Here is a 25892-nt window from a genome sequence, read left to right as displayed (position 1 = left end):
AGAATTTAGTATTCAAACAGACCTGGGGTCTCATTTATAAAGCGTGCGTACGCACAAAACGGGGCTGGAAATGTATGTACGCCAGTTCCCACGCAAAGGTTCTGATCTATAAAAAACAAACTTGACGGGAAAATGTGCGCACCTTTTAAGCAAACTTTGAGCCGTGCGTACGCACATTCTGGAGACAAAGGGAATTGGTGACACAGATGGTGAGGTCGTGAACTGACGTTAGATTGTAGAAAATAAATGTGAGAAGAACGATTATAAGAATTAATGACATTTAATTTTCACTCCATTTCATACGTTATATCCACATTATCATGAAGATTAAATCCAACAGTGTTATATTGTGCAGTATTGTTTTAGGCTATATACATCTAGTAAAATCCAAACGTAATTCAAAATGTATTTTTTAAAAAATGCATACAAACTACTAGAGTGAGAAAAGTAATGAAGTAAGAACAATTTAAAACTGTTTTCATATTGATATACACATTTACATTAATGTTCCAGTTTCATTAATGGCGATATGCACTGAAATTACATAAAATCATTACTTAGAATTTAAACAAAAATTATATGAATTTAGATAGATGTGTGTAGGTGCTACTTTGATCAGTTTCCTGTGACATGCAGGAAATCAGTTTTAATGACAGCAAGGATAGGTTAATTCCAATAATTCCTCTTTAAACTAAACTGCAGATCTCATGGTATGACAAAATATGTTTTAGTGAGAACGATGATCAGTGATGGACACTTACTTCGAAATCACAGACACTGCAGGATTCGGTGGTTGAACGGTCCATTACTCGGTTTGAATAGGTCCAATGATAACAGCTTACTTTAATCTACAACCACAGCTGCACGGACATGGAGTGTAAAGACATCTTCACAAAATTATGAAAAATACCACTGCATTTGAAGGATACAACTTAAGATTTGCATGTTTCCTTTTTTTAAATACATTGTCAGTGACGCTCTGAGTCAGACGATTGTATTTACGCTGCAATAAATAAGTTGGCCCATCTGTTTAAATTAAAATAGCTTAAACATCCTATATGTTCACATTATCAGCAAAACTGCATGAATTTGAGTTGAAGGGTTTAAAATTGACAAAATATTTTAAATTAAAATAACATTTGGCCCGTGGAAATTAATGAATACATTTCATTTTTTTTTTTAAAAATATCTGATAAGTATTTTATACAATTTATTTTTTATGGATATTTTGATATATTTATTCTAAAACATAAAAAAGATATTGGATGATTGTCAGCAATGTACAGTGTAAGGCACAGATGGCATTAATCTGTATCTAATATTTGTCTATGCCTTGTACCTTTGACAGTGTTAAACATGGTATCACGTGGATGGTAATATGCATGCAAATTATATGCAAATGAGGTTATGCATAGTAAAACTAGGCGTTGTAAGCTCCATATATGGTGATTTCAGGGAGGAGACGGGATGGAGATGCACGTAAGCACAATCTTCTGCTGGCTGTCATTTATAAAGGGATTTTTGCGCAGGTTCTGATTTACACATGGTTTTATAAATCAGATTTTTTTTGTGCGTACGCAAAATCTATCTTTTGTGCGTACGTACACTTTTAGTAAGGTTTATATGCAAAGTTTTATAAATGAGACCCCAGATCCTTGTTCCTCGAATCTGATTGGCTGAGAGGTTTTTCCAGCCATGCAATATTCTACCAGTATCACCACGGGAACCGTTTCACTGTTTGTGTCAGCTTGCAGCATTTCTTACAGCGAGTGTCATGGCGGAGAAGCAAACGCACTATCATTTTTTAATTACTACTGTTGTAAGAGTTTTTAGGCAAGAATGTAGAAGTTTAAACAGATGGCGCCTATTTGAAAATTTGCTTCAAAGTTTTCTGAGATGTGAGCTCCAGGGTGTCAGTAGCCATTAGGCCTGTCGCAATAATCAATATATCGATATATTGCACAATATATGTACATGACCTCAATAATTTTTTGTGATGCAATATATCGCCCATTATGTTTACATGATAATGAATGTCACCAACATTTTACTCGATTGTGCTGTCATCTTGTATGTTTTCCGTGACGGAGGCGAATGTGGTTCTCGGGCAGTTCCTTCATACAAAGAGCGGTTATCGACAGGTGAAAAAAGGTGCCATTTGAGGTGTTTTGTTTTCCTGACAACTACTGACGGTTTGGAAGAATAAGCCCAAATGGACTCGATTTCAAAGCCGCAATCCCCTGTTCCGGTGCACATATTAATGTCAACGCAGAATGACGACTGTTAAAGCCGTTTCACAAGGGAAAATGTTTATTTACTATTTAAGTTTTTTATTTTTTTTTATTTAGGATAATATATTTTTTAGAATATATATTTTTTTCCCTTAATTTCCATGATCTAAAGAATTAAAAGGTTTTCATTTGAAAGTGTGTAGGTCTACTTGCATTATTATGCTGTTATATTAGGATTATATATCCAGTGGCATAAAATAGTCTTAAAATGACAATAATCTTGTTTAGCGCAATTATTTCTGGGACGATATATTGCGAAACAAAAAGTATTTATCGTGACAGGCCTAGTAGCCATTCAACACTTGCGTACCCTGCTGAAAACAGCCTCACCTCGACCAGTTCTTCTGGAAACTGCTGCTGGCTCTGATGTCTTTTGTGGAGTTTTGGTGATTGGCACAAATATCGATTTCGATCTTGATTCAGTATCAATTCGTATGTATATAGCCTACTGTACATATAAGGAAAAATAAGTTTGTCTTTTTAGCACTATTTCTTGGGTTAAATTATATTACCTTGCATTCATTAATATTCACTTGTGTATGCTTATATAAGTATAATTACAAATATTGGGATGTAAGTTAACTTTTTTAAATTTCACATTTAAAGAAATCTAGTGTTTGATCATGTCTAAATATTTATTCAAATGCAAAACCTAAAAATAAGTAAGCAGTTATGATCTGCAATACTTTTATGAGCAACCAGACTGGATACATGTAATTATTAAAGAGCCATACAGGCACCTAGTGGGTAAACCATGGCTTTACAAATGAAATGGATTATTTTTCCAGCCACAAAATGACTCTAATGTGCCTCTTTGCATTGGAATTCTCTATTTTAACCTTGATTACTACACTAATTGTAATATAAATAATAAAAAAACATTTTAAGTGGTCATTAATGGACCATAATTATTGCACAAATAGTAGGCCTATTTAGTACCAAAAGATATTCTCAAAATATTCAATAAATATTATTAAACTAAAATATAGAATATTTATTTAATTGAAAAATAGTTAAGGTGTATGGTCACATTTGACCACCAATGAGTATGAGTGTGAGCATATCAGATCACAGATCAAGCATATCAGATCACAAAAGTAAGTTATTTCAAACACTCGATTAAATGTTCTCTGTTGTTGTACAACAGGTTTGTAAACGCTTTCATTACAAGTTTTTAAAATGCACATTAAGGGGGCTTTCACACTTGCCATTTATTTTCCACCCTGATTGCACAAGCTATGCGCGAATCAGAGTCCTGCACAGGTCCGATTTTGTAAATCCGCACCCGCCCGTACCCGCAGTGTTTAAAACCACATCCGACCCATTTTCCGACAACAGCACTAATTAAAATCCCCACCCGACCCGCACCCGCAATAAAATCAGTTTAGCATATCACATTATAGACACCCTTACAAAAATGTTTAATGCCAGCATACAGAAGTTATTACACGACCTTTAACACAAGGACAACTTCAGCTGGGACATTCTAAAATGCTTAACATGAAAAACGCTTAACGTGGCTTAATGTACTAAGACACTGTTATTAAGAGACCAAACTCAGTAAACTGATAATACTAATAACGTATACTATGTATAAAAAATCAGATGAGCCCAGAATATGAACGCAACGCGTTTAATTACACGTTAAGCGTTTTCCTCCCATAGAAAACCATTATAAGAAAACGCTTAATGTGCTAAGACAGTGTTATTAAGAGATCACACTCAGGAAACATAACAAAAATACTGTTCGATAGAACTGCTTGAGCTTGGTTTGTTACCACAGTTATCTGCGTGCTTCCTGATGAAGTTCCACATTTGCGGCTATCTTTTCTTCAACTCCTCATGATCCATCTCGACGACTGCAGTGCAGGCAGATCGCGCGCGGTTGTGATTCTTCTGGGAGGGCGCGCGCGTCACAAATAAACTATTATATTTATTTATTTAAACTGTTATTTGTAAACACAAATTATTTTATCAACTTGAAATACAGGCAAGGCATATTTTTGTATATGCATATTTTTAGGAACACATCTACAATATACATGCATATATTTTTATATATAGGCCTATATTTGTTTGCACGTGACTGTTTAAAACCTGTTTAGATCCGTGTTTCTCCCTTGTCTGCCCTGACCCGCACCCGTATCCGACACAGTAGAATGTTTTTCACCCATTTCAGCAATATTCGCAGGTCACCCGTCGGGTACCCGCACCCGTGTAGGACTCTGGCGCGAATACACTGCAGGCTCACTCTCGATCGTATCCAAGGTAAATAATCAACACTATCATCCCTTTATTGAACTAAATACATCGTAGCCTAATCGGCTAAACCACATGCACAGGTTACTTTTCTTCCTGAACAAGTGCGCACGCGATTCCGTGTTGCTGTCACATTCATGCGAATTGCGCCACAGTTCGAATGCAAACCAACTCAGTCCACCTCCTCAGATTTCTGTAAACACAGTCGGTTATGTCATAAGTGAACATAAACAGTTGAGAAAGAAATCGGATCATTATATTGGATCCCTGCATTAGGTCTTAAAGTGACCGCAGCCTAAAAATACCTGCTGCTATCTGTCATTTAATGTTAATCAAACAGCAAAACACAGCTTTAACAAATTGTGATGGCTAGACGACTGGGTCAGAGCATAAAATTCCAAAACTGCAGCTCTACACATGGAACCAGGATGCTCTATGCCTGGGAAGAAGGCAAGCCGGCGGAGGCAGTGTGATGCTTTGGGCAATGTTCTGCTGGGAAACCTTGGGTCCTGACATTGATGTGGATGTTACTTTGTCACGCACCACCTACCTAAACATTGTTGCTGACCATGTACACCCTACACCTTCATGGAAACGGTATTCCCTGGTGCCTGTGGCCTCTTTCAGCAGGATAATGGCCCTGCCACAAAGCAAAAATGGTTCAGGAATGGTTTGAGGAGCACGAGTTTGAGGTGTTGACTTGGCCTCCAAATTCTCCAGAGCTCAATCTAATCGAGCATCTGTGGGATGTGCTGAACAAACAAGTCCGATCCATGGAGGCCCCACCTCGCAACTTACAGGACTTAAAGGATCTGCTGCTAACATCTTGGTGCCAGATACCACAGCACACCTTTAGGAGTCTAGTGGAGTCCATGCCTCTTTGGATCAGGGCTGTTTTGGCAGCAAAAGGGAGACCAACACAATATTAGGTCATAATGTTATGCCTGATACCGATATATATCTTTATATACAATAAAATATATTAAAATAGTTAATATATACAAATCTTGGGGTGCCTGTCTCCATCTTTGTCAGCTTTTTCACCTCTGATGAGTTTGCATCCCTGCATACGAGCAAGACTCGGGGCAGTGCAGGAAGAGTAAGGCTTTCTTTGCCACTCATGACTGCTGGAACAGTTTCTTTGTTCTCCATATTCAGGTATTGATTGCTTCTTCTTTGTAAGCTTTAATTTCACTCTTTTGCTAATCCTTGCAGAGTTGAGTTCTTTGATGATGAGGACACCACTATTCCTGTGAATGCTGAGAATGTTAAGTCTGGTTTTGGGACATGTGTCAGAGGAAAGTTCAGCTATGCTGTTAATGACTTGACTTCAACACATCAATAGGTAGATCCTTTTGGACTAAGAGCTCCAAGCAAGTGACTCTAGTTAGTTGTACTCAACGGCTGCCTATTCAAGAGCTCATCAGCTTTTAAAGGATCTTTTCAGTTCTCTGAAGTATTAGTGTTTTTTTCCCAGATTAAGTGTTTTTGATCTGATCCCTGAAGATCTCCATCTCTCAATTTGTAGTGGTGCGTCTGCCATTTTGTAGTTTCACTCTTTCTCAGTTGTTCTGCCATCTGGCCTTCCTTCACCGACCTGACCAGATACCATTCCAGTCGCACACTTCTCTCCACTGGTTTTAGGTACTTCAGAGAGAGCCCTCTCTCTCTCTCTCTCTCTCTCTCTCTCATTCCTTTTTTTTCTTTCTCCCCAAAGTCTGCTTCTGTTGTCCTATCAAGTGTAACTCCGGGCCCTGATAGAGCAATTAAAGGCGCCTCCCTCCCCACCTTTGGTAATGAGGCCTGGCGCGTTTCTCACTCTATAACCCTTTAGTCTCCCCTAATGGGACATCATTATTGTCAAAGAAACAATGTAAATGGAAATGAACATGCTCATTAGGTCCTTGCACAGAGAACCTTTCAGCAGTATGCCGTGTGTGCTCCTCCTCACGATTCAGCCCGTGTCCCCTGCTAGATTTTGGAGAGTGTGCCGGCTGATGTTTGTGTGTTCATACGTGAAGGGCTATTGCTCATCTTTGGCTTTTGATAATTAAAAACTTGCCTATTGTGTTGATGAAAGATGTTTTATTGTTTTCTTTCTGTCTTCAACAGGGCTCCAGGTCTCAGTCTCCAGGTTGTGGCAACAGTGATGGAGCAGACAGTCAAGAGCAAAGGATTCAGCGGCTGCAGGAATTACTCACGCTTAAGGTGAACACTAAATACTTGCTTTATTCTGTTACTGTGATTCTCTTATCTTCTCTTTGGAAACCTCTTAGGAGATTTATGTTCTTATGTCAACGTTTGGGCGACAATCTCCTGCTTCCTTAGCACATAGGAGGAGTGCAATTTTGTGTCATACAACAAAATACAACTATCGTTAACAAAAATTATATAAAAAATATTAAATATAAAACATTTTAAATAACATTTTAATGTAATTGGGGGGGGGACTGAAACTAAACTACAATACAGTTTTTATGACTCAAATTATATATATATAATATATATATATATATATATATATATATATATATATATATATATATATATATATATATATATATATATATATATATATATATATATATATATATATATATATATATATATATATATATATATATAATTTATAAAATATATATATATATATAAAAAAACCAACAACATTAAAACATTGAACAATGAAAATAAAAATAAAAGAGACTGAAAAGTCAGATACACTTTCCACTCTTCAACATATCAGGCAATAATTACGTGTATTTGCATATATGTATGTCTGTCTGTTAAAGTTTCGGCATGAAGGAGCTCATAGCAGGTAGAGTCAGATGTTGTCCTCTGACCGCTACCCTCTATCTGACCTCCATCCTTCATCATCCACGCACACACACACTGACTGTCTGCAGAGGCAATGAGGCAGCGGGAGAGAAGGCTGCTGAAGAACTCGCGCTCTTCACTAAACCAATCATCCATGTCTCTCTTTTGACTTTTCATGCCTCTCTCTCTCTCTCTCTCTCTCTCTCTCTCTATCTCTCACCCTGTTCTCTTCTATGCTGCCCTCTTCTTCGTTCCTGCATTTCCCTCCTTTTAAATCTCAAGTAAACTAATCTAGTCTGTGTTTTTGTCTGTCAGATACTTCAGTTTGTAAGGCTCAGTGACAGTCAACGGTTCCAGTGGTGCGGAGTACTCTTCCTCCAGTTTGTATTGATTTTAATGCCCAGGTGGATGCGTGCCGGGTACTTTAAACGCCCCCCGTATGCCGTGATGTCACTCAGACACGAAACATTGGTCACTCAATCTGAGCAGGCCTTCATTAGCGCTCTGCTTTGTTTCACTTCTCTGTCTCTTATTCCCTGTCTTTTTCGTTTAAAGGCTGACTGTCCTCTTGTGAATTTCTGAGCAGTAAATCCATACTTGTCACATTGGCAACTGGTCTGGGGCTGACTTGTTCTCTTTGTCCTTGTTAATAATAACAGGGTTCAGGGCCCTGCATTTCCCGCCCAGCAGGGCTGCCGTGTCATAGCAGCGGTAAACAAGCTTTCCTCCCTTTCAGAAAGCCTTTCGACAAGTCTCCTGGCCCTGGCCACTCAAGCTGAAAGGTGCGCTTGCTGTCTCTGCCAGAGTTCGCCTTGGCTAAGGTCAGAATAATAGAGGGCCTTCTTGTCAGGAAAATCTATATGTTCACCCCTGAAAAGTCCCATGTAATCTTTGGTTGAGATTCCCCCCCTCCCCATTTTTTTTTTTTCAAATAGCTGTGAGGCAAAGACCAATATTTACGGGCATTTGGGGAGCGACCCGGCTTACTGAGGCGTTCCTCCTGCTGCGGGGTTTAAGTGGTGGGAGAAGTCAGCCTTTTCCTATTGGCTGATGGGCGAAATGTCAGGCCACAATAATGCTACAGGTGCCAGGTTGGCGTGGAAACGCTTATCAGTGCCCTGTTCCCAGAGAAGTGATGAAAGAACATCCAGAAAGAAAAACAAACTTTGGTAGTGATCTTTACCAAGGTACCAATGATATATTGACTTTGGTCATACAACTTAGAGTGTTTGTGAGTGTGCAATGACCCCTCTCTCTTTTTATCTCCGGTCACTAGCAAAGGAATTTCACCTTAACAGGATGACAGTGATCAAAGAGGATTATTTAATACATTAGAAATTATATCAATCTAAAGTTTCTTTCAGCTGAATTGCATGAAGGATTTTGTGAAGTTCTGGATAGTCGCAATGAAACTGAAGTAGTGGATCTTTTCTTCCATATTGTGACATATATCTGCGTAACAGATTAATGACAAAGACAAAGAAAAAAAACTGTTGTCTGGGTTGATAGTGTTTTGAGATGTGGGCATGTTATTTAAAATTGGAGGTGGATGAATGCTTGCAAGGGGCAGTGGTGTAAGTGGACATGATTGGATAGGTCTGTTATATGTCACCAGAGAGAGTCTGTTGTCTCACCAGAAGGACGAGTTATGACATTTTGACTAAAATATAAATAACGAAAAATATGCATGATGATTCATTCGTAAGATCAATAACATGCATTTAGAAAATATGCCAACATATACAAATAACTGAATGATTGATGATTAAGGAAAGTGGGTAATTAGGGAAAGAATTAATCCTACCCAAGTATTTTACATGTTTTTTAAGATAGAAGTTTAAAAAAGAAATTTCCCTCCACAAGTCACTTTTGTAATTAGCTACGTTAGTGACTACACAATTAATTTGCTGTATTCAATTGCTAACATGCAGTTTGTGCGCTTCAAGCCCACTATGCTTTTTGTTGTAAAATCATCACATTTTATTAAATAAACACTTTTATAATATACACATTTTTGATTGATTTGTGATTTATCAGCAGGGACTTGCAGCAGCACATTTTTAAATATGAAAAATTAAAGGATTAAAATGTAAAAGATTATTATTGTGTACATAAATATAAAAATGCCTACATGTCATAATGGATAGTCATTGCATGTATCAGAATTAGCCTACCTATTTGCAGTAATGACGAGCAAGCAGGCGTGGCATTATTGGACAAGCAGATCCATTTCCTCACTAGAGAAGCGTTCAGGTGTTAAAGGAAATGGGAGATGAGACTGTGATTGGTTTATTGCAAGCTATGCCAAAAACATACCTATTACTCATTAAGATAATTAGAGAACCCTTTTTCGACCATGCACCCGGCACGCCGGTCGTTTTTCCCATCATTAACCCTTAGGACCCTAAGGCTATTTTGTGGCCCTGAAGAAGTTTTGACATGCTCTGACATTTGTGTTTTTTTCAGTTGCTTTAAAGCATAATAATGGCTAAAGTCTAATTGCATTGTATTCAGCACAAACAGGGCTACAGTAATATGTGGGCAACATGTACATAAAAGTTTGTAGTTTTAAGAAAATAATGTTTATGCATAGTTTTTGAAAAAACTAAAATGTTAAGTCTCTGAAATAAGACTATCTAACACACTTTAAACATTTGTTCACAAGGCTTTTCAGACTGGGATGCTGTTGCCTAGAGTTTTTTCTTCAAAATAATTTGAAAGCCATTTTGATCGCTCATTCATACAAAACAATACAGTCATTTAACTTTTGCAAGACCCTTATTGTCAGATCGGCTGTATGCGGGGAGGGTGTGGATCAATATGAATATTGCAGTGATTCACACCTGAGGCGTCAACGACTCCTACCCTGAATATCAATGAGGAATGTGACAGCGGGAACTATAATGAATGTGAGGAGGCTTAATGATTGAATGTATTGTTTGTAGCTTATTCACAAAATCACGTTTAACTTAAAAGAAGTAATCTGACTATACATTTTCTTTACAAAGACTTTAGACCTACAATCCCGTGCAAAAGTTTTAGATCTTTTTTTTTATAAGTCTCTTCTGCTCACCAAGGCTGGATTTATTTGATCCAAAATAGTAAAAACAGTAATAGTGTGAAATATTTTTACAATTTAAAATATTTTTTTTTATGTGAATACATTTGTAATTTATTCCTGTGATCAAAGTTTAATTTATCATCGTTACTCCAGTCTTCAGTGTCACATGATCCTTTACAAATCATTCTAATCTGATGATTTGATATATATGCTCAACAAACATTTCTTATCTTTATGAATGTTGAAAACAGTTGTGTATTTTTTCAGGATTCTTTGATAAATCAAAGGGTTAACCCAGAGGGAAGTTCAAAAGAATAACATTTATCCGAAATAAAAAGATTTTGAAACATTATAAATGTCTTTTACTGTTTTTTGATCAATAAAAGGCATCTTTGTGAATACAATTATTAATTTTTTTCAAAAAACAAAACAGCAACAAAAAATCTAAACTCTTTCTCAGCCCAAACTTTTGAATGGTAGTTTATAATGTTACAATAGATTTCTATTTCAGATAAATGCTGTTGTTTTGAACTTTCTATTAATTAAATAATCCTGAAAAATTTGTACAGAACTGATTTCAACATTCATAATATTCATAAATGTTTCTTGAGCAGCAAATCAGCATATTACAATGATTTCTGAAGGATCATGTGACACTGAAGACCAGAATAAATTGCATTTTAAATTGCATTGCCGTACATGTATCTTTATTTAGCATTGAAAGGTTGCCAACCTATTTCATATTTCAACATGTTTCCGTTGATTTCACACATTTTATTCTGGCAATAGTTAAACTAGTAGCCTATAATTTGACGTTTATGCATCAGTAACGCTAATATAAGTGAGAAGAAATATTTTACCTTAAAAATTCTCATGTTAAAATCACGTTCTTCTTCTGAGGTAGCCTAAATCCAGGTAAACTCAGCGTGTCTTCCAAACTCTACGAAAAGCAGAAGAATACAGACGAGTCTTTGTTTTGAGGTGGACGATTTTCATGTGAATCGCTTTGCGCGCGCGTGGGTGTGGTCACATTACAGATAATGAGCAGCCGCTTGAGAAACTGTACCTCTCGCTGTTTTCCTACGGATTACTTAAACAGAGAATATTTGTTTTTTATATAAATGACTTAATTTAAAAGTAGACATTCCAAGCTTTATAAAGGCATATCTGTTGTGTTTGTGTGGCAAGTTTTCTCTGAGTTCTGAGTTAATTTTCAGATGCATTTTAGAATGGACATCACAGGGAGACAGACGGGAGAACGCAGATCCTGTTTGTTTTCTTTATTTAGTGAAAGGAACAACATTTAGTTTTTATTCTGAGCTTTTTTTATTTTTATTTCACTTTAAGCTTTGTAAAGACATATCATTCATGTCTATGAGGCCAAAAATGACGGAGTATTTTAAGTTGTTTTACACTGCCATGTGGAAAAATCCAGCAAAATGCGCAGGCGTGTTTCTCGGTTCAGAGGGTTAAACTAGCAAAAGTGGATTCAGTAGTAGCTCCGGCTACAATGTTCTTCCGCAAGATGCATACAGTTTTGTTTATTAACCGCTAGAGCGCCAAAAGTTACATAGAGCAGCTTTAAGTCAAGTCACCTTTGTTTATATAGCTCTTTATACAATACAGATTGTTTTAAAGCAGCTTCACAGTGATAAAAAGCAAAATAAAGACCAATGGTGCAAACAAAATACAATTCTGCCGTAAAGCAGCTCTACAAAGACAAAAGTGTTGTCGTTCAGTGTTGAATCAGTTGGGTTAGTGTTAGTGTTGAATCAGTTGGGTTCAATAAAGTTCATCATGAAATGTGTTCAAATCAGCTATAAAGCAACTCTGGAGAAACAGTGATGTCGTCCTCCAGCTCAGTTCAGTCAAGTCAATAATATTTCTGAATATTAAGTGTCCCCAACTAAGCAAACCAAAGGCGACAGTGGCAAGGAAACAAAACTCCATCATGTGAAAGAATGGAGAAAAAACCCAAGTTCTCATCTGGCCAAATTGATTCTAGGCTATCAGAAGTCTCTTGAAGATTGGGATACATCACGCTGGCATATGGTGACGAGGAGGTGACGCTGGCCATAGGGGTCTGCGCAGAGGGCATGTCTGGTTCTCGTGGTCTTGGCTGAGGGTCCAGGATCTATCTCTGGGGCTCGTCTAGTTGTCATGATCTCCACTTACATTCAGGGCTTCACTGTGATCATCTCTAGGATGGCTGTTCCAGATTTTGGGTGCTACAGTGCATACGTAAAGTATTCACAGTGCTTCATCTTTTCCACATTTTGTTATGTTACATCCTTATTCCAAAATGGATTAATTCATTATTTTCCTCAAAAATTTACAAACAATACCCCATAATGACAAAGTGAAAGAAGTTTGTTTGAAATCTTTACAAATGTATTAAAAAAAAAAAAAAAATTGCATGTACATAAGTATTCACATCCTTTTCCATGACACTCAAAATTTAGCTCAGGTGCATCCTGTTTCCACTAATCATCCTTGAGATGTTTCTACAACTTGATTGGAGTCCACTTGCAGTAAATTCAGTTGATTGGACATGATTTGGAAAGGCACGCACCTGTCTATATAAAGTCCCACAGTTAAACGAGCCAGGAAGTCCAAAGAATTGTCTGTAGACCTCTGAGACTGTATCGAGGCACAGATCTGGCGAAGGGTACAAAACATTTTCTGCAGCATTGAAGGTCCCAATGAGCACAGTGGCTTCCATCAGCTGTAAATGGAAGAAGTGTGGAACCACCAGGACTCTTCCTACAGCTGGCTGCCCGGCCAAACTGAGCAATTGGTGGAGAAGGGCTTTAGTCAGGGAGGTGACCAAGCTGCAGCACTCCACCAATCAGGCCTGTATGGTAGAGTGGCCAAACAGAAGTCACTCCTCATTAAAAGGCACATGACAGCCCATCTGGAGTTTGCCAAAAGGCACCTGAAGGACTCTCAGACCATGATAAACAAAATTCTCTGGTCTGATGAAACAAAGATTGAACTCTTTGGCCTGAATGGCAAGTGTCATGTCTGGAGGAAACCAAGCACCCCCCCTGGCCAATACCATCCCTACAGTGAAGCATTGTGGTCGCATCATCATGCTGTGGGGATGTTTTTCAGCTGCAGGAACTGGAAAACTAGTCAGGATCGAGGGAAAGATGAATGCAGCAATGTACGACATCCTTGTTGAAAACCTGCTCCAGAGCGCTCTGGACCTCAGACTGGGGTGAAGGTACATCTTCCGACAGGACAACAACCCTAAGCACACAGCCAAGATTACAAAGGAGTGGCTACGGGACAACTCTGTGAATTTCCTTGAGTGGCCCAGCCAGAGCCCACACTTGAACCCGACTGAACATCTCTGTAGAGATCTGAAAATGCCTGTGCACCGACACACTCCCCATCCAACCTAATGGAGCTCGAGAGGTACTGCAAAGAAGAATGGGAGAAAATGCCTGTAATTGGTGTGATTTTTTAAAAAACCTTTTTATTTTTATAAATTTGCAAAGATTTCGAACAAACTTTTCACGCTGTGATTATGGGTTATTGTTTTTAGAATTTTGAGGAAAATAATGAATTGAATGAATTTTGGAATAAGGCTGTAACATAACAAAATGTGGAAAAAGTGAAGCGCTATAAATACTTTCCGGATTCACTGTAAATATTCTGCAGTGGTATTATCATCTGGTCCGATTTAGTTGTAGCAAATGTTAAGTAGGGCTGGACTATATGTAAAAAATATCCTAGCAATAATCGGCTTAAAAAATATTGCTATATACAGAAAACATTAGCTTAATAATTAATAATTTCCAATCTGTTCTTATCGAATTTGTGTTTGAAGTAAATAAATAAAAATTTGCGAGAACTGTTGAAGAAAATTGAATAAAACCCAATTTTAAGTTCATGGTGAAGGTGGCATTCTGGTGGTGATTGTCAGAATGATAAATGTATGATAATTGCAATGATAATTTGCTTAATTATAACATTTGTAGCTCTGTTTTTAAACCTGTAGTCAAGCTATACTGTATTTTTTATTTTTCATGTATGTCTAAAATCAAGGATGAAAAAAGAATTGGTTCGGTCTGAGCAAAAACGGTAAGGTTAATTTTTTTATTTTTGGTTCTAGAGTTTCAAAGTTACCTTAGGTTGGTTATAACGAAATAAAAATGACTACAGAAGTATTTTCAAAATGTTATGTGTATATTTGAATTGTCATTTTATTAGTCTATAGCAAAAGTACAACTCTCCCAATATGCCAACAGTGCAAACTCCGGCGTGCATGTTGACAGACGAGCTGATATATTCAAAGCGATATATGAAAAATCTTTATCCATTTGCAACAAAACTATATTATATATAAATAATTGTGTATATATCATTTTTTTATTTAAAATTGTCATGTTTTTTATTCATTATATAGAATATTTAAATCAATAAGTATCCAGGTGCAGGGATGCCACCGTTTTCTTTTTTTCTGTTTAACTTTTATTAGACTGCAGATCAAAATAGAAGAATACTTGATAACATTCTTTTTTGAAAGAAATCACTGCCAATTCTGAATTTATAGGATGCAGTTTTGTCTGTAGAACAAAATTAATAGCATAAAAAAATTACTTGCAACTTAAACTTAGTAAAAAAAAAAAAAAACATAAAATGTTGTGTAGCCACAGCAAAAAAATTAAAATAACCATAATTTCTAAAAAAATACTGAATTAAGTTATTGCTCTTGATATTCAGGTTGACAAATAAAAGTTGTATTTTGGTCAAATAAATTTAGGTTGCATTTGTTTTATTAAATTTAATTTGAAAACACTTACAATTACTTACAAAACTTCTTATCACCTGATGTAAAAAAAAAAAGTGGGCTTTTGTACAGCAGTGTTTTTTTATTTGAATACCAGTGTTTGCAAAACAGTATCAATACATTATCCCAAATAAGTCAAGAGCTTGACATTCAAATGGCTGAACATGACAGTAACAAACATCTGCATTTGCTGGGAAACAAACAATTTCTCTCATGCATTGTCTTTTGTTTTAGTTTTTTTTACATTTAAAAGTAAAACAACGGGGCATACATGGTGTGTGGGCTTAGGCTCACTTTTTTGTCAAACTGACATTAGTTATGCAATATCATTAGATGTTGCACATTAGATCATTATATACTGACCGTAAACGCTAATGTCTAGGTCTGTGGAAAGAGGTTTTGTTATTGCTGTTTATGTTCTGCGTGCTTGGTTGATTGATCTGGTGGCTACATCTTCCACTGGTGAGAAATGTTCCTTGATTTTGCTATTGGGAGCATAACCTTGTTGTGGGGTTGGGAGCAGAAACTCAGAATATGATTGTATCTGGTATTGTTTGAACCTCACAGGCTGGAGACTCTGAACAAGGTGTGTCTGTTGAGAGCATACTTTTATTAAAAGCATACCCTTTCTGATGTGGAATAGATTATAATATGGCTCACCCTTCTTTCTCCATATGGAACTTATTTGCATAGTCTAAAGTACACCCCTAGAACAGTGCCTTTAAGGTTTTACCTATGTTTTCTTTCCAAAACACTTTCTAAACAATCTAGGCATTATGTGGAATGCATATGTCCAAACATGAGATGATGGTTGAATGCTCACCGATGCATTTGTGTGTATTTTGATAGGGGATCTTGTGTGAATTGTTGTGAGAAAAGCAGCAGTCACTAAGCATTTACTATTCTCTGAACAAACTTGTAGTTGTGCTGCAGTTTTAGGTGCTGCAGGGGGTGGACTGTAAGGAAAACTGACCCACCAATGAGATTATTTGTTGTTCCTGTTATTTTCTACTGCAGTAGTGGCACTAAAGTAATTTTGTCAATGTAGAACAGCTATATCTTGTACTTTCTTGTAATGTGACTACACCGATGAGCCAAAACATTGACCACGTGCCTAATTTGTTATTGGTCCTCCGCATGCTGCTAAAACAGCGCTGACCAACCAAGGCATCGACTCTACAAGACCCCTGAAGGTGTGCTGTGGTATCTTGCACCAAGACGTTAGCAGCAGATCCTTCAAGTCCTGTAGGTTGAGAGGTGGAGCCGGCGTGGATCGAGCTTGTTGGTCCAGCACATCCCACAGTTGCTCAACTGGATTCAGATCAGGGGAATTTGGAGGCCAGGGCAACAGCCTGAACTCTTCATCATGTTCCTCAAACCATTCCTGAATAATGTGCATTGTGCATACCACTTCCACCAGGGAACACAATTGTCATGAAGGGGTGTACCTGCTCTGCAACAATGTTTAGGTAGGTTGCATGAGTCAAATTTACGTCCTCGTGAATGGCCTAACACAGGGTTTCCCAGCATTGCCCAGAGAACTTCCTCCACCTGCTTGTCATTGTCCCAACAGTGCATCCTGGTGCCATTATTTCCCCAGGTAAACGGCGCACACATACATGTGGTGTAAAAGAAAACAGGACTCATTGGACCAGGCGACCTTCTTCCACTTCTTCAAGGTCCAGTTCCTACACTCACGTGCCCATTGTGGGTGCTTTCGACGGAGACATCATAGGCACTCTGGTTGGTCTGTGGCTTCGCAGCCCCATTTGCAGCAAAGTGGAATGCACTGTGTTTGTGACACATTCCTCCCATAACCATCATTACAATTTTGTGTGACTTGTGCCACAGTAGACCTCCTGTTGGCTCAGACCAGACAGGATAGCATTCGTTGCCCTTTTGAATTGATGAGTGCCCAACACCCTGTCACCCGATTGTGGTTTGTCCCTCCTTGGACCACTAATTTTCTCCCCACTGCTGACTGGGAGCAACCCATAAGCCTTTACGCTTCAGACATAATAACAATTTGGTCCTTGTCAAAGTCATTCAGATCTTTCTTCCCGCCCAGTTCTCCTGCATCCAATACATTGATTACAAGAATGTATTGTTTGCTTACCATCTAATCTACCCAGACTTTAATATGTGGCCTGGTTAGGAGATGATCAACAATATTCACTTCACCTGTGACTGGTCATAATGATTTGGTTCATGTCTCACAGTTGAGACATTACATATCGCAGTTGTGACATATTTAACAATGTCTTAAATTCTATTTCAGGGCTCAACTCTAAGGATTTTTTCTACAAAATGTTTACTTGCCCTGCTAAATGTTTCACTGGCCCCACCACAATAAAATAATAAATACATTTGAAAATAAATAAATAAATAAAATAATTTTACCATGTTACCAAAATTTTAGATACTAGTGAGATTTCACAATTCTCTATTCCAATTTTCGACACCACAGCAAAAACTACTAGCCTAGCCTAACTAATACATTTCAAACACTATTAATGAAAACCAAACAGTTGTACAAAGAAATACAATTGAACAAAGTTTCATTATATAAACAGTACATTTCAGGTTTTTCAGGCTGGTCTAAGAGTAGTTTTCAGGTTCAGAAATCGAAATAAAGTAATCAAATGCAAGTCTTCTCTCTATAAATTAAATATATTTATTCCTTATTAAAGTAATAAAAGTTATTCAGTCAAGAGCAGTGAGTGATTTTTTTTTTAAATTAACATTAAAATAACACAGATAGTAGCAGTTTTATTAGGCTCCTGTCACTTGAAGACCGAATGCTATGATCCACTATACTGTTTGTTCACTTAAGCCATAACTGACTATGTTTACTAGGATACTAGGTAAGGATGAGCATTTTGACATCATTTTGTGTGAATTTGTCCATTCAAGTGCAAGAAGACGTGAAAGAGAACTCAATTTAGTATTTGTGGGCTGTCTGAAAGGCAGCTATCTGGATGTGTGCACACAAAAAACTTCTCACACAGTGCACGAGTACTGGATTGAGTTCTCTTTTATGTTGAATGTTTAAATTGGCCAGGCTTAAACTGTCGGGCATTCCTTTTTTCAAGCCCAGAGTCTGGTCAAATTTCAGGCCAAAATAAAGTATCGTAATATCTTAAATGTTTTAACAAAAATCTTAATTATCATTTTAGTAAAGGGGGGGGCTAATGGGTCTTCTTGTGGTGCCCCCTTAGCACTTGGTGCCCTACGCGCTGCACTTGATGCGCGTGGTTGGAGCGGCGGCGCTGGTTTGAATATGCTTTAAGACAAACCATGTGCAAATTCATAAGTCAACACCATTTCTGAGTATTTTCTCATTAGAAAATAAGACTTGGTTTTAAATCGCTGTTTTTTCTGATGTCACAAACATAATATAGTCCCATAATAAGTCAATATCTGCCTAGGAAATCGCCTAGTCTTAATCTGCATCGCTATTTGTACTCGTTGTGAATACGCAGGAATATGCAAAATACGAATTTTTTTTGGGATCACTTTTACTCGGGACATGCTAGCTGGCAACATAGGATTCCATTCATTATGCTAAGCTAAGCTAGCGGCGACCCTGCCAAACTAAAACAATGCATGCACTGAGACAAAAATGCATTTGCCCACATATCTAAATGTAGGAAAGAAGTTGAATAAGCCCTATTTCTAAAAATGGTGAAGTGTTCCTTTAAGGAAATCCAAAGTTACCAAAAGTCACAATTACGAGTTGTGCTGATGTTCATGTGCATTTTAACTCATAAATACATTCTTTCTGACATGAAAACAGCGTAACTGCCGAAGCTACCTTGACCCCCAGTGGCCTGCCCCAAAGTCCTACCATTGGTTGAACCAGAAGTTAACACTTTGATCTATGTTTTGAACACGCCATAAAGCCAATGCCATCACACTCGCAAAAAATCAGTTTTGCTATACTTTTGCTAAACAACCAAACTCGCTAGAGTGCACACTATTGGGATGTTTATTAAAATTTCTCCCCAAAAATGACACAAAAAGTTAGTTAAAACGTCAAATAAATTCAGAAATGTTGCGTTTTACATCAGGAGCAGTTGTGCAGTACATTGAAAGTTACAAATTATTTTATTCCATCCGCACGCACTGAAACACAAGCAGTTCTGCACACTCACATTCTTCTACCAATGAACGGAACTGTCTGTGTTTTCTCTAGGTTCCAATGTAATAGTATATAAACTGAAAACGTTATGTACATAGAGTTTTACATTTTGAGGTAAAGATTGACGACATTCTAAGAAGATCAAGTTAATCAGCCCAGGTGTTTAAGACATTGGTCCTTTTGTCTTTATGCACTTCCTGACCATTTAGCATGACAAGCTCAGGGCACAGTAGTGCCTTTGTCTTTATGATAATGTGAAGGTATTGTCACGGAACGGGGAATAAACAGACGGCAGGTAGAGAGAGACAGGATCCAAATTGCAGGGGAGAATTTAATTAAATAAACAATCAAAAAACAGGAACAAAATAACACTGAACAAACACAAAGAAAACACGAGAACAGCGAATACCTGCATAACAGCAACATTAAACTGTTGAACAACGACCGACAGAGAACCAGAGAAAACATGGGCTTTATATACACACACAGGGGAGATTAGCTAAATGAGATAACAAGGGGTGTGGTGAATGGGAACACCTGGGAAAACTAATCGACATGGAAAAACTACAAAGAACTACAAAACTTCCACAGGAACAGGACACAGAAAAGAACACAGAACCTAGTCACAAATAACTTCAACATAAAAGTCCCAAAAGTGCAAAACACAGAACAGATGTGACATTACCCCCCCTCAAAGGAGCGGCTTCCAGACGCTCCAGAACCAGTCACGGAGGGAGGTGAAGTGGTGGCGGAACAGGGGGAGGGATGGAGGGTCAGGAGTGGGCACTGGAAGCTGGGTGGGACCTGGGGCAGATCGGGTGGCCTGGGTGGAAAAGGCTGGTCAGGAGGTTTGGGTGACACAGGCTGGTCAGGTGGCTTAGGGGGCATAGGCTGGTCAGGTGGCCAGTATACCACAGATGGGTCAGGTGGCCTGGGAGGAACAGACTGGTCATGTGGTTTGACTGACACAGGTTGGTCACGGAGCTGTGCAGACAACAGGCAACTGGGCTTGAACACAGACTGGTAGCGAACTTGGGCTGACTGCAGATTACTGGGCTGGGACAAAAACTGGTACGGAGCCCTCTCTGGGCTCTGTGCAGGCGGCGGAGCCCTCTCTGGACTCTCTGCACGGGCCGGAGCCCTCTGTGGACTCTCTGCACGGGCCGGAGCCCTCTCTGGACTCTCTGCACGGGCCGGAGCCCTCTCTGGACTCTCTGCACGGGCCGGAGCCCTCTCTGGACTCTCTGCACGGGCCGGAGCCCTCTCTGGACTCTCTGCACGGGCCGGAGCCCTCTCTGGACTCTCTGCACGGGCCGGAGCCCTCTCTGGACTCTCTGCACGGGCCGGAGCCCTCTCTGGACTCTCTGCACGGGCCGGAGCCCTCTCTGGACTCTCTGCACGGGCCGGAGCCCTCTCTGGACTCTCTGCACGGGCCGGAGCCCTCTCTGGACTCTCTGCACGGGCCGGAGCCCTCTCTGGACTCTCTGGGCTTGGTGCAGGCAGCGGAGACCTCTCTGGGCTCGGTGCAGGCGGCGGAGACCTCTCTGGGCTCGGTGCAGGCAGCGGAGACCTCTCTGGGCTCTGGGTACGGGTAGATGGCCCAGGTGTGATGGCCATCCCGGCTGAAATCCTCACCGCAAGGATGTTAGCAGCTCGCACAGAGCAAAGTGCCGTGTCTTCCAGCCTCGAAGCCAGTCTCCCGTATCTCTGGGTTGCCCTAAAGTCCTCCTCCACTGAGATCATGGCCACCGGTATCTCCGACCTGGTGACCCCCGCCACCAATGCTGAGCCGCTCAGCTGAAGTGCACAGGCCGCGTAGCACTCCAGTGTCCAGTCAGGATCCCATAGTGGCATGCGTGAACGGAGTGGCTCTGACAGTCCCCCACGAAAGAAGATCATCAGGCATGCTTCACTCATTTTAGTCAGGCGTGCCAGCCTGATAAATTCCAGCACATAGTCCTCAGTGCTTTGCTCTCCTTGACAGAGATGCGTTATTCTCCCCGCTGGATCCATACTTGGGTCGGTCGTTCTGTCACGGAACGGGGAATAAACAGACGGCAGGTAGAGAGAGACAGGATCCAAATTGCAGGGGAGAATTTAATTAAATAAACAATCAAAAAACAGGAACAAAATAACACTGAACAAACACAAAGAAAACACGAGAACAGCGAATACCTGCATAACAGCAACATTAAACTGTTGAACAACGACCGACAGAGAACCAGAGAAAACATGGGCTTTATATACACACACAGGGGAGATTAGCTAAATGAGATAACAAGGGGTGTGGTGAATGGGAACACCTGGGAAAACTAATCGACATGGAAAAACTACAAAGAACTACAAAACTTCCACAGGAACAGGACACAGAAAAGAACACAGAACCTAGTCACAAATAACTTCAACATAAAAGTCCCAAAAGTGCAAAACACAGAACAGATGTGACAGGTATGGGCAATACTGTCAGAGTAATTGGATTAGCATCTATGCATTTGGATGACACTGTTATGCTGATTGGATTAGAACGGGTGACACTCTAATGTCTGGGGCGTGTCCCTTTACCTGGATACAACATTTCATTGCTTTGTTTAGATTGTCTCCACCTCTACAGTGTGTATACCTCCCCCTAAAATGTATATAAACCATAGTGTATACTGTTTTAGTTAGACTTTTTGGATGACTACTCAATAAAGAGTAACTTCTGCTTGAGAGATATCCCAACGTCTCCTGGTCTCTACTTCGACGAGGAAAAAGGTTCCAACAATGTTAACTAATGAACTAATGTTAAATAATAGAACCTTATTGTAAAGTGTTACTGAACATTAATAAAGAATCATAACATTTTCAATCAATATCTTGGGCATGTTTTAGTCCAGATTTAAATGTAAAAAATAGGTGTAACGATACACCAATGCCACAGTTCGGTTCATATCACGGTTTTGGAGCCTCGGTTCGGTTCGGTTTGCTGTGGAGGCAGGGTTCAATATTTTGTAAATATTATTATTATAAATACAGCTCTTATTAGTTGTTAAAAGTGTACTAATTACTATTTAATCAAATGTGAAGAAAGAAAAAAATAATTTTGTGGCATAAGGTGAAGTGAGAGCTGGGCCGGGGCAGCAGGGGGCGGGGTGCGTTCGGTTCGACATGAGAGTATTGCGGTTCGTACCGTGGGTGGTGTATCGCTGTTTTTTGGTTCGGTTTGAATATCGTTACACTCCTGGTAAAAATCTTCTTAAACTGCAGTATAAAAATCTAAATAAAAGGAATTATTCACTCTATTTTGAAGTTCCCACAAAAACAACACTGTGCATGTTCATTATGTAACATTCCCCATTATGTGACAACGGGCCGTTGAATTTTTTGAAAAATAATGCACAATCGAGGTAGTAATGCGGCCACGGTGCGAAGCAGTTACACCTCGGGTGTGCATTATGTTTCAATAATTCAACAGCCCATAGTCAATTATTCCGCTTATACTACGGTTAACACACCTTAAAACATTGTTCAGATGATGTATTTCAAGACTGATTTTTTTGTTATTTTAAGACCTGCATGTCCTTATTACAGAACTCATTTCTTACCTGTATGTGATGACATCATTATGTGCACGTTTGAGCTTTTGAATTCATCTAAGGCATACAAAAGTTTATGTATGCCTGCTCATCTATAATCCACAGACTAAAGAGAATGAGGATCTGCGAGGAGCCTATGCCAAACATCATGACCGTTTACGCTTCATTCAAACCAACTACAGAACAGTGACAGAGCAGCTGAAGAAAGCTGAAGATACCCATGACTTGTAAGTACTTACAATTTAAAACTTGATATTTGCACATAATAATATAATGTACTTTTTTAAAACTCTTCACACAGTGAGCTCTATGTGGGCTTGACTGTTGGATCATATTCCATTGCTTTGACACAAAGTACATTCAATGTTTTTTCAACCACCAAATTTCTATATGCACCTACAGGCTAATTTGCATGGTTACATACTTTTTTTTTTCAAAACAGTTTAACTTAAGTTAAGCTGAACAAGACTGTAAAGTACATTTACAGTAATGCCATATAAATATATTCTATATCTAAGAAATTATGAAATGCTATCAAAACAATTAGATGTAGCGAACAGCTACACAGATGTTAATATTTATTTAAAGACCATCTATACAAAAGGGCACAAATTAGATATTATGTTGTACCATAATGTAAACAAGGACCATGTAACATATATTGCTGTGAATTCTAAATAGTATGAGGTATCATTCTTGTTTTGTAAATAAATTGTACAAACGAAAATATAGTATAATGCTACCTGTTGTTAGTGTTTTTAAGGCCTGATATACTTCCATTTTGAACAAAATTAGGCCAAAACAAACTAAGTTTGTTTTGGGAGTTGGAAACAGCTTTCCAAAGCAAACTTTACAGAAAAGTTAACACTGGTTAACACCTTCCAACTACCATTGGTCCATGGTCATTACGTAATTGTTAGGTGTGTTCAGCCTTGTTTGACATGGCACATCTTCTCCAGTTCATTTCCTTTGTTCAATACATCCAGGTCAGACACAAGTAAAAACATGAACACACTAGAGAGCTGCTGTATAGTAGAAATGTAAGTTTTACTTGTAATTGAAAGTGACACTGACACAGTTTTTTCAAGTTTAATAGTACTATAAAGCTGCTTGCAGATCACATGTTAACAAATCCATGTCACTATGATGAGATGCTTTCTTAACTGCAGTTTTGTCACCGCTGTTGTTGTGTTTATTTTTTTATTGAGAGGAAAGTGTTCACACAAACAATATTTACTAGGGGTGTAACGATACACTTGTGTCACGATTCAATACTATCACGATACTAAACTCATGATACGATATTTATCACAATATTTTAAGTCAAAATAAAGATGTTTTTTTATTATTATGTAAATAATATTATTGTTATTATATTATTATCATGACACACAAATATTCCCCCATTGCATTATTATATGTGATATTTAACATTATATATAGTTGTTTAATGTAGTAATGTCACTGAAACTCTGTTCCCTCATACAGTAGCCTACTCGTGCCGCGCGCACACAGACTCTCCCGGTGCTCGCTATGTTCCACCTCTCCTGCTATTAATGCACTATAAATATAAGAATAAACCATCTAAAACGCTTTGAATAATCATACTATTAAAACTAAATGTGATATGGTGGTTTTAAAGGATGTTTGCGCTTTCACTATGAGGTGTGTCATTCCGGCAGCGTGTGCGCTTCAGATGATCAATGCAATCAATTACAGTTCTAATCACAAGAAAGGGTGTCAAAAGGACTATTCCCAAACTGTAAATGGTAAGTTCTGCATTTACTCACTCTCATGTTATTTTCATGCATCGCGCAATCATTTGAACGTCCAACGTGTTTACTACAGTATAGGCCTATGCGTCGCTGTAAATCTGTTCATCATATAAATCCATCTTGTCTCTTCAGAAGACTTGGATTTGGATTAGACCACAAGATTTATTATTTTTACAATTACATTTTATGGATCTTTTAAGTTTGAGAGGAATGGACAGGAGGTACAGAAATCTTTCTGGTTTCTTGAAAAATATCTTCATTTGTGTTATTAAATCGTATAGGTTTGAAACGACAAGAGGGCAAATGATGACAATTTACATTTTTGAGTGAATTATACCTTATAAATACAGTAAGCTGAGCCTTGGATAAAACTCGCGAATCATCGTAGTTTACATCAACGATACATATCGGCGCATTTTTATATTGCGATAACTTGATATACGATGTATCGTTACATCCCTAATATTTACGTATTCATCTAATATTTACATATTCATCGTGGGCACCAACAGTATGCTCGCTATCAGTATTGCTGTGCCAAGCTGAAAGTTGGTAAAGAGACTGTGAAAAGTTTTCAAAAGTGACACAAGTATTGAGAAATGTGTCCTAATAAATGTATTAAAGGGGTCATAGAATGCCATTTTTGTACAAGTTAATATGATTCTTTAGTGTCTAAATGAAAAGTTTGTAATATACTTTAATTAAAAATTCTCATTAGTATTGTAAGAAAACACTAATTTTACCTGGTCAAAACCAGCTCTGTTTTCAGCAAGTCATTTCAGTGTATGTGACTTTAAATGATAATGAGCTTTGCTCACCCCGCCCCCTCTGCTCTGTGGGGCGTTCGGTTCGACCCACCACAACACACGTGGAGTTTTGCCTTGACAACAGTTGAGGGTATATTTTCGAGAAATAATGGCAGCGGGAGTCTCTGAGGACACATCTGAGCAACCTTATCAATTTGAACCGGAGTCGGACCCGGAACAAGATGACGAACCCAACGAAGTTCGAACAGGACGTTTCTGAATGGTTGGTTAATGTCATGTCACTTTGATCTATCTTTGTACTGGCAGGGTAGCGTAGTGAGATACGAATGCTATGTGTTTACTGATGTATACGTTAGTTCATTGACAGATTGATGTTATGTTATAAGATTTTTTTTTTGACATTTCTTCTTA

At 38.5% G+C, this 25892-nt stretch overlaps 1 protein-coding gene across 2 annotated transcripts in view; it reads left to right on the top strand.

The window, feature by feature from the left end:
* cntln (centlein, centrosomal protein) overlaps positions 1 to 25892 on the top strand; it is a 151911-nt gene that overhangs the window by 48930 nt on the left and 77089 nt on the right. For both annotated transcript variants that reach the window (XM_079811926.1, XM_079811925.1), the window contains exons 10-11: positions 6663 to 6758; positions 23045 to 23166. In XM_079811926.1, the coding sequence (XP_079668052.1) occupies positions 6663 to 6758; positions 23045 to 23166 (218 nt within the window). The remainder of the gene's footprint in view (positions 1 to 6662; positions 6759 to 23044; positions 23167 to 25892) is intronic.

The sequence above is a fragment of the Gobio gobio genome, assembly GCF_949357685.1.
Source record: "Gobio gobio genome assembly, chromosome: 3".
Lineage (NCBI taxonomy): Eukaryota > Metazoa > Chordata > Actinopteri > Cypriniformes > Gobionidae > Gobio > Gobio gobio.
The sequence above is the reverse complement of the archived record's forward strand: the minus strand, read 5'-3'. Positions and strand labels throughout refer to the sequence as shown.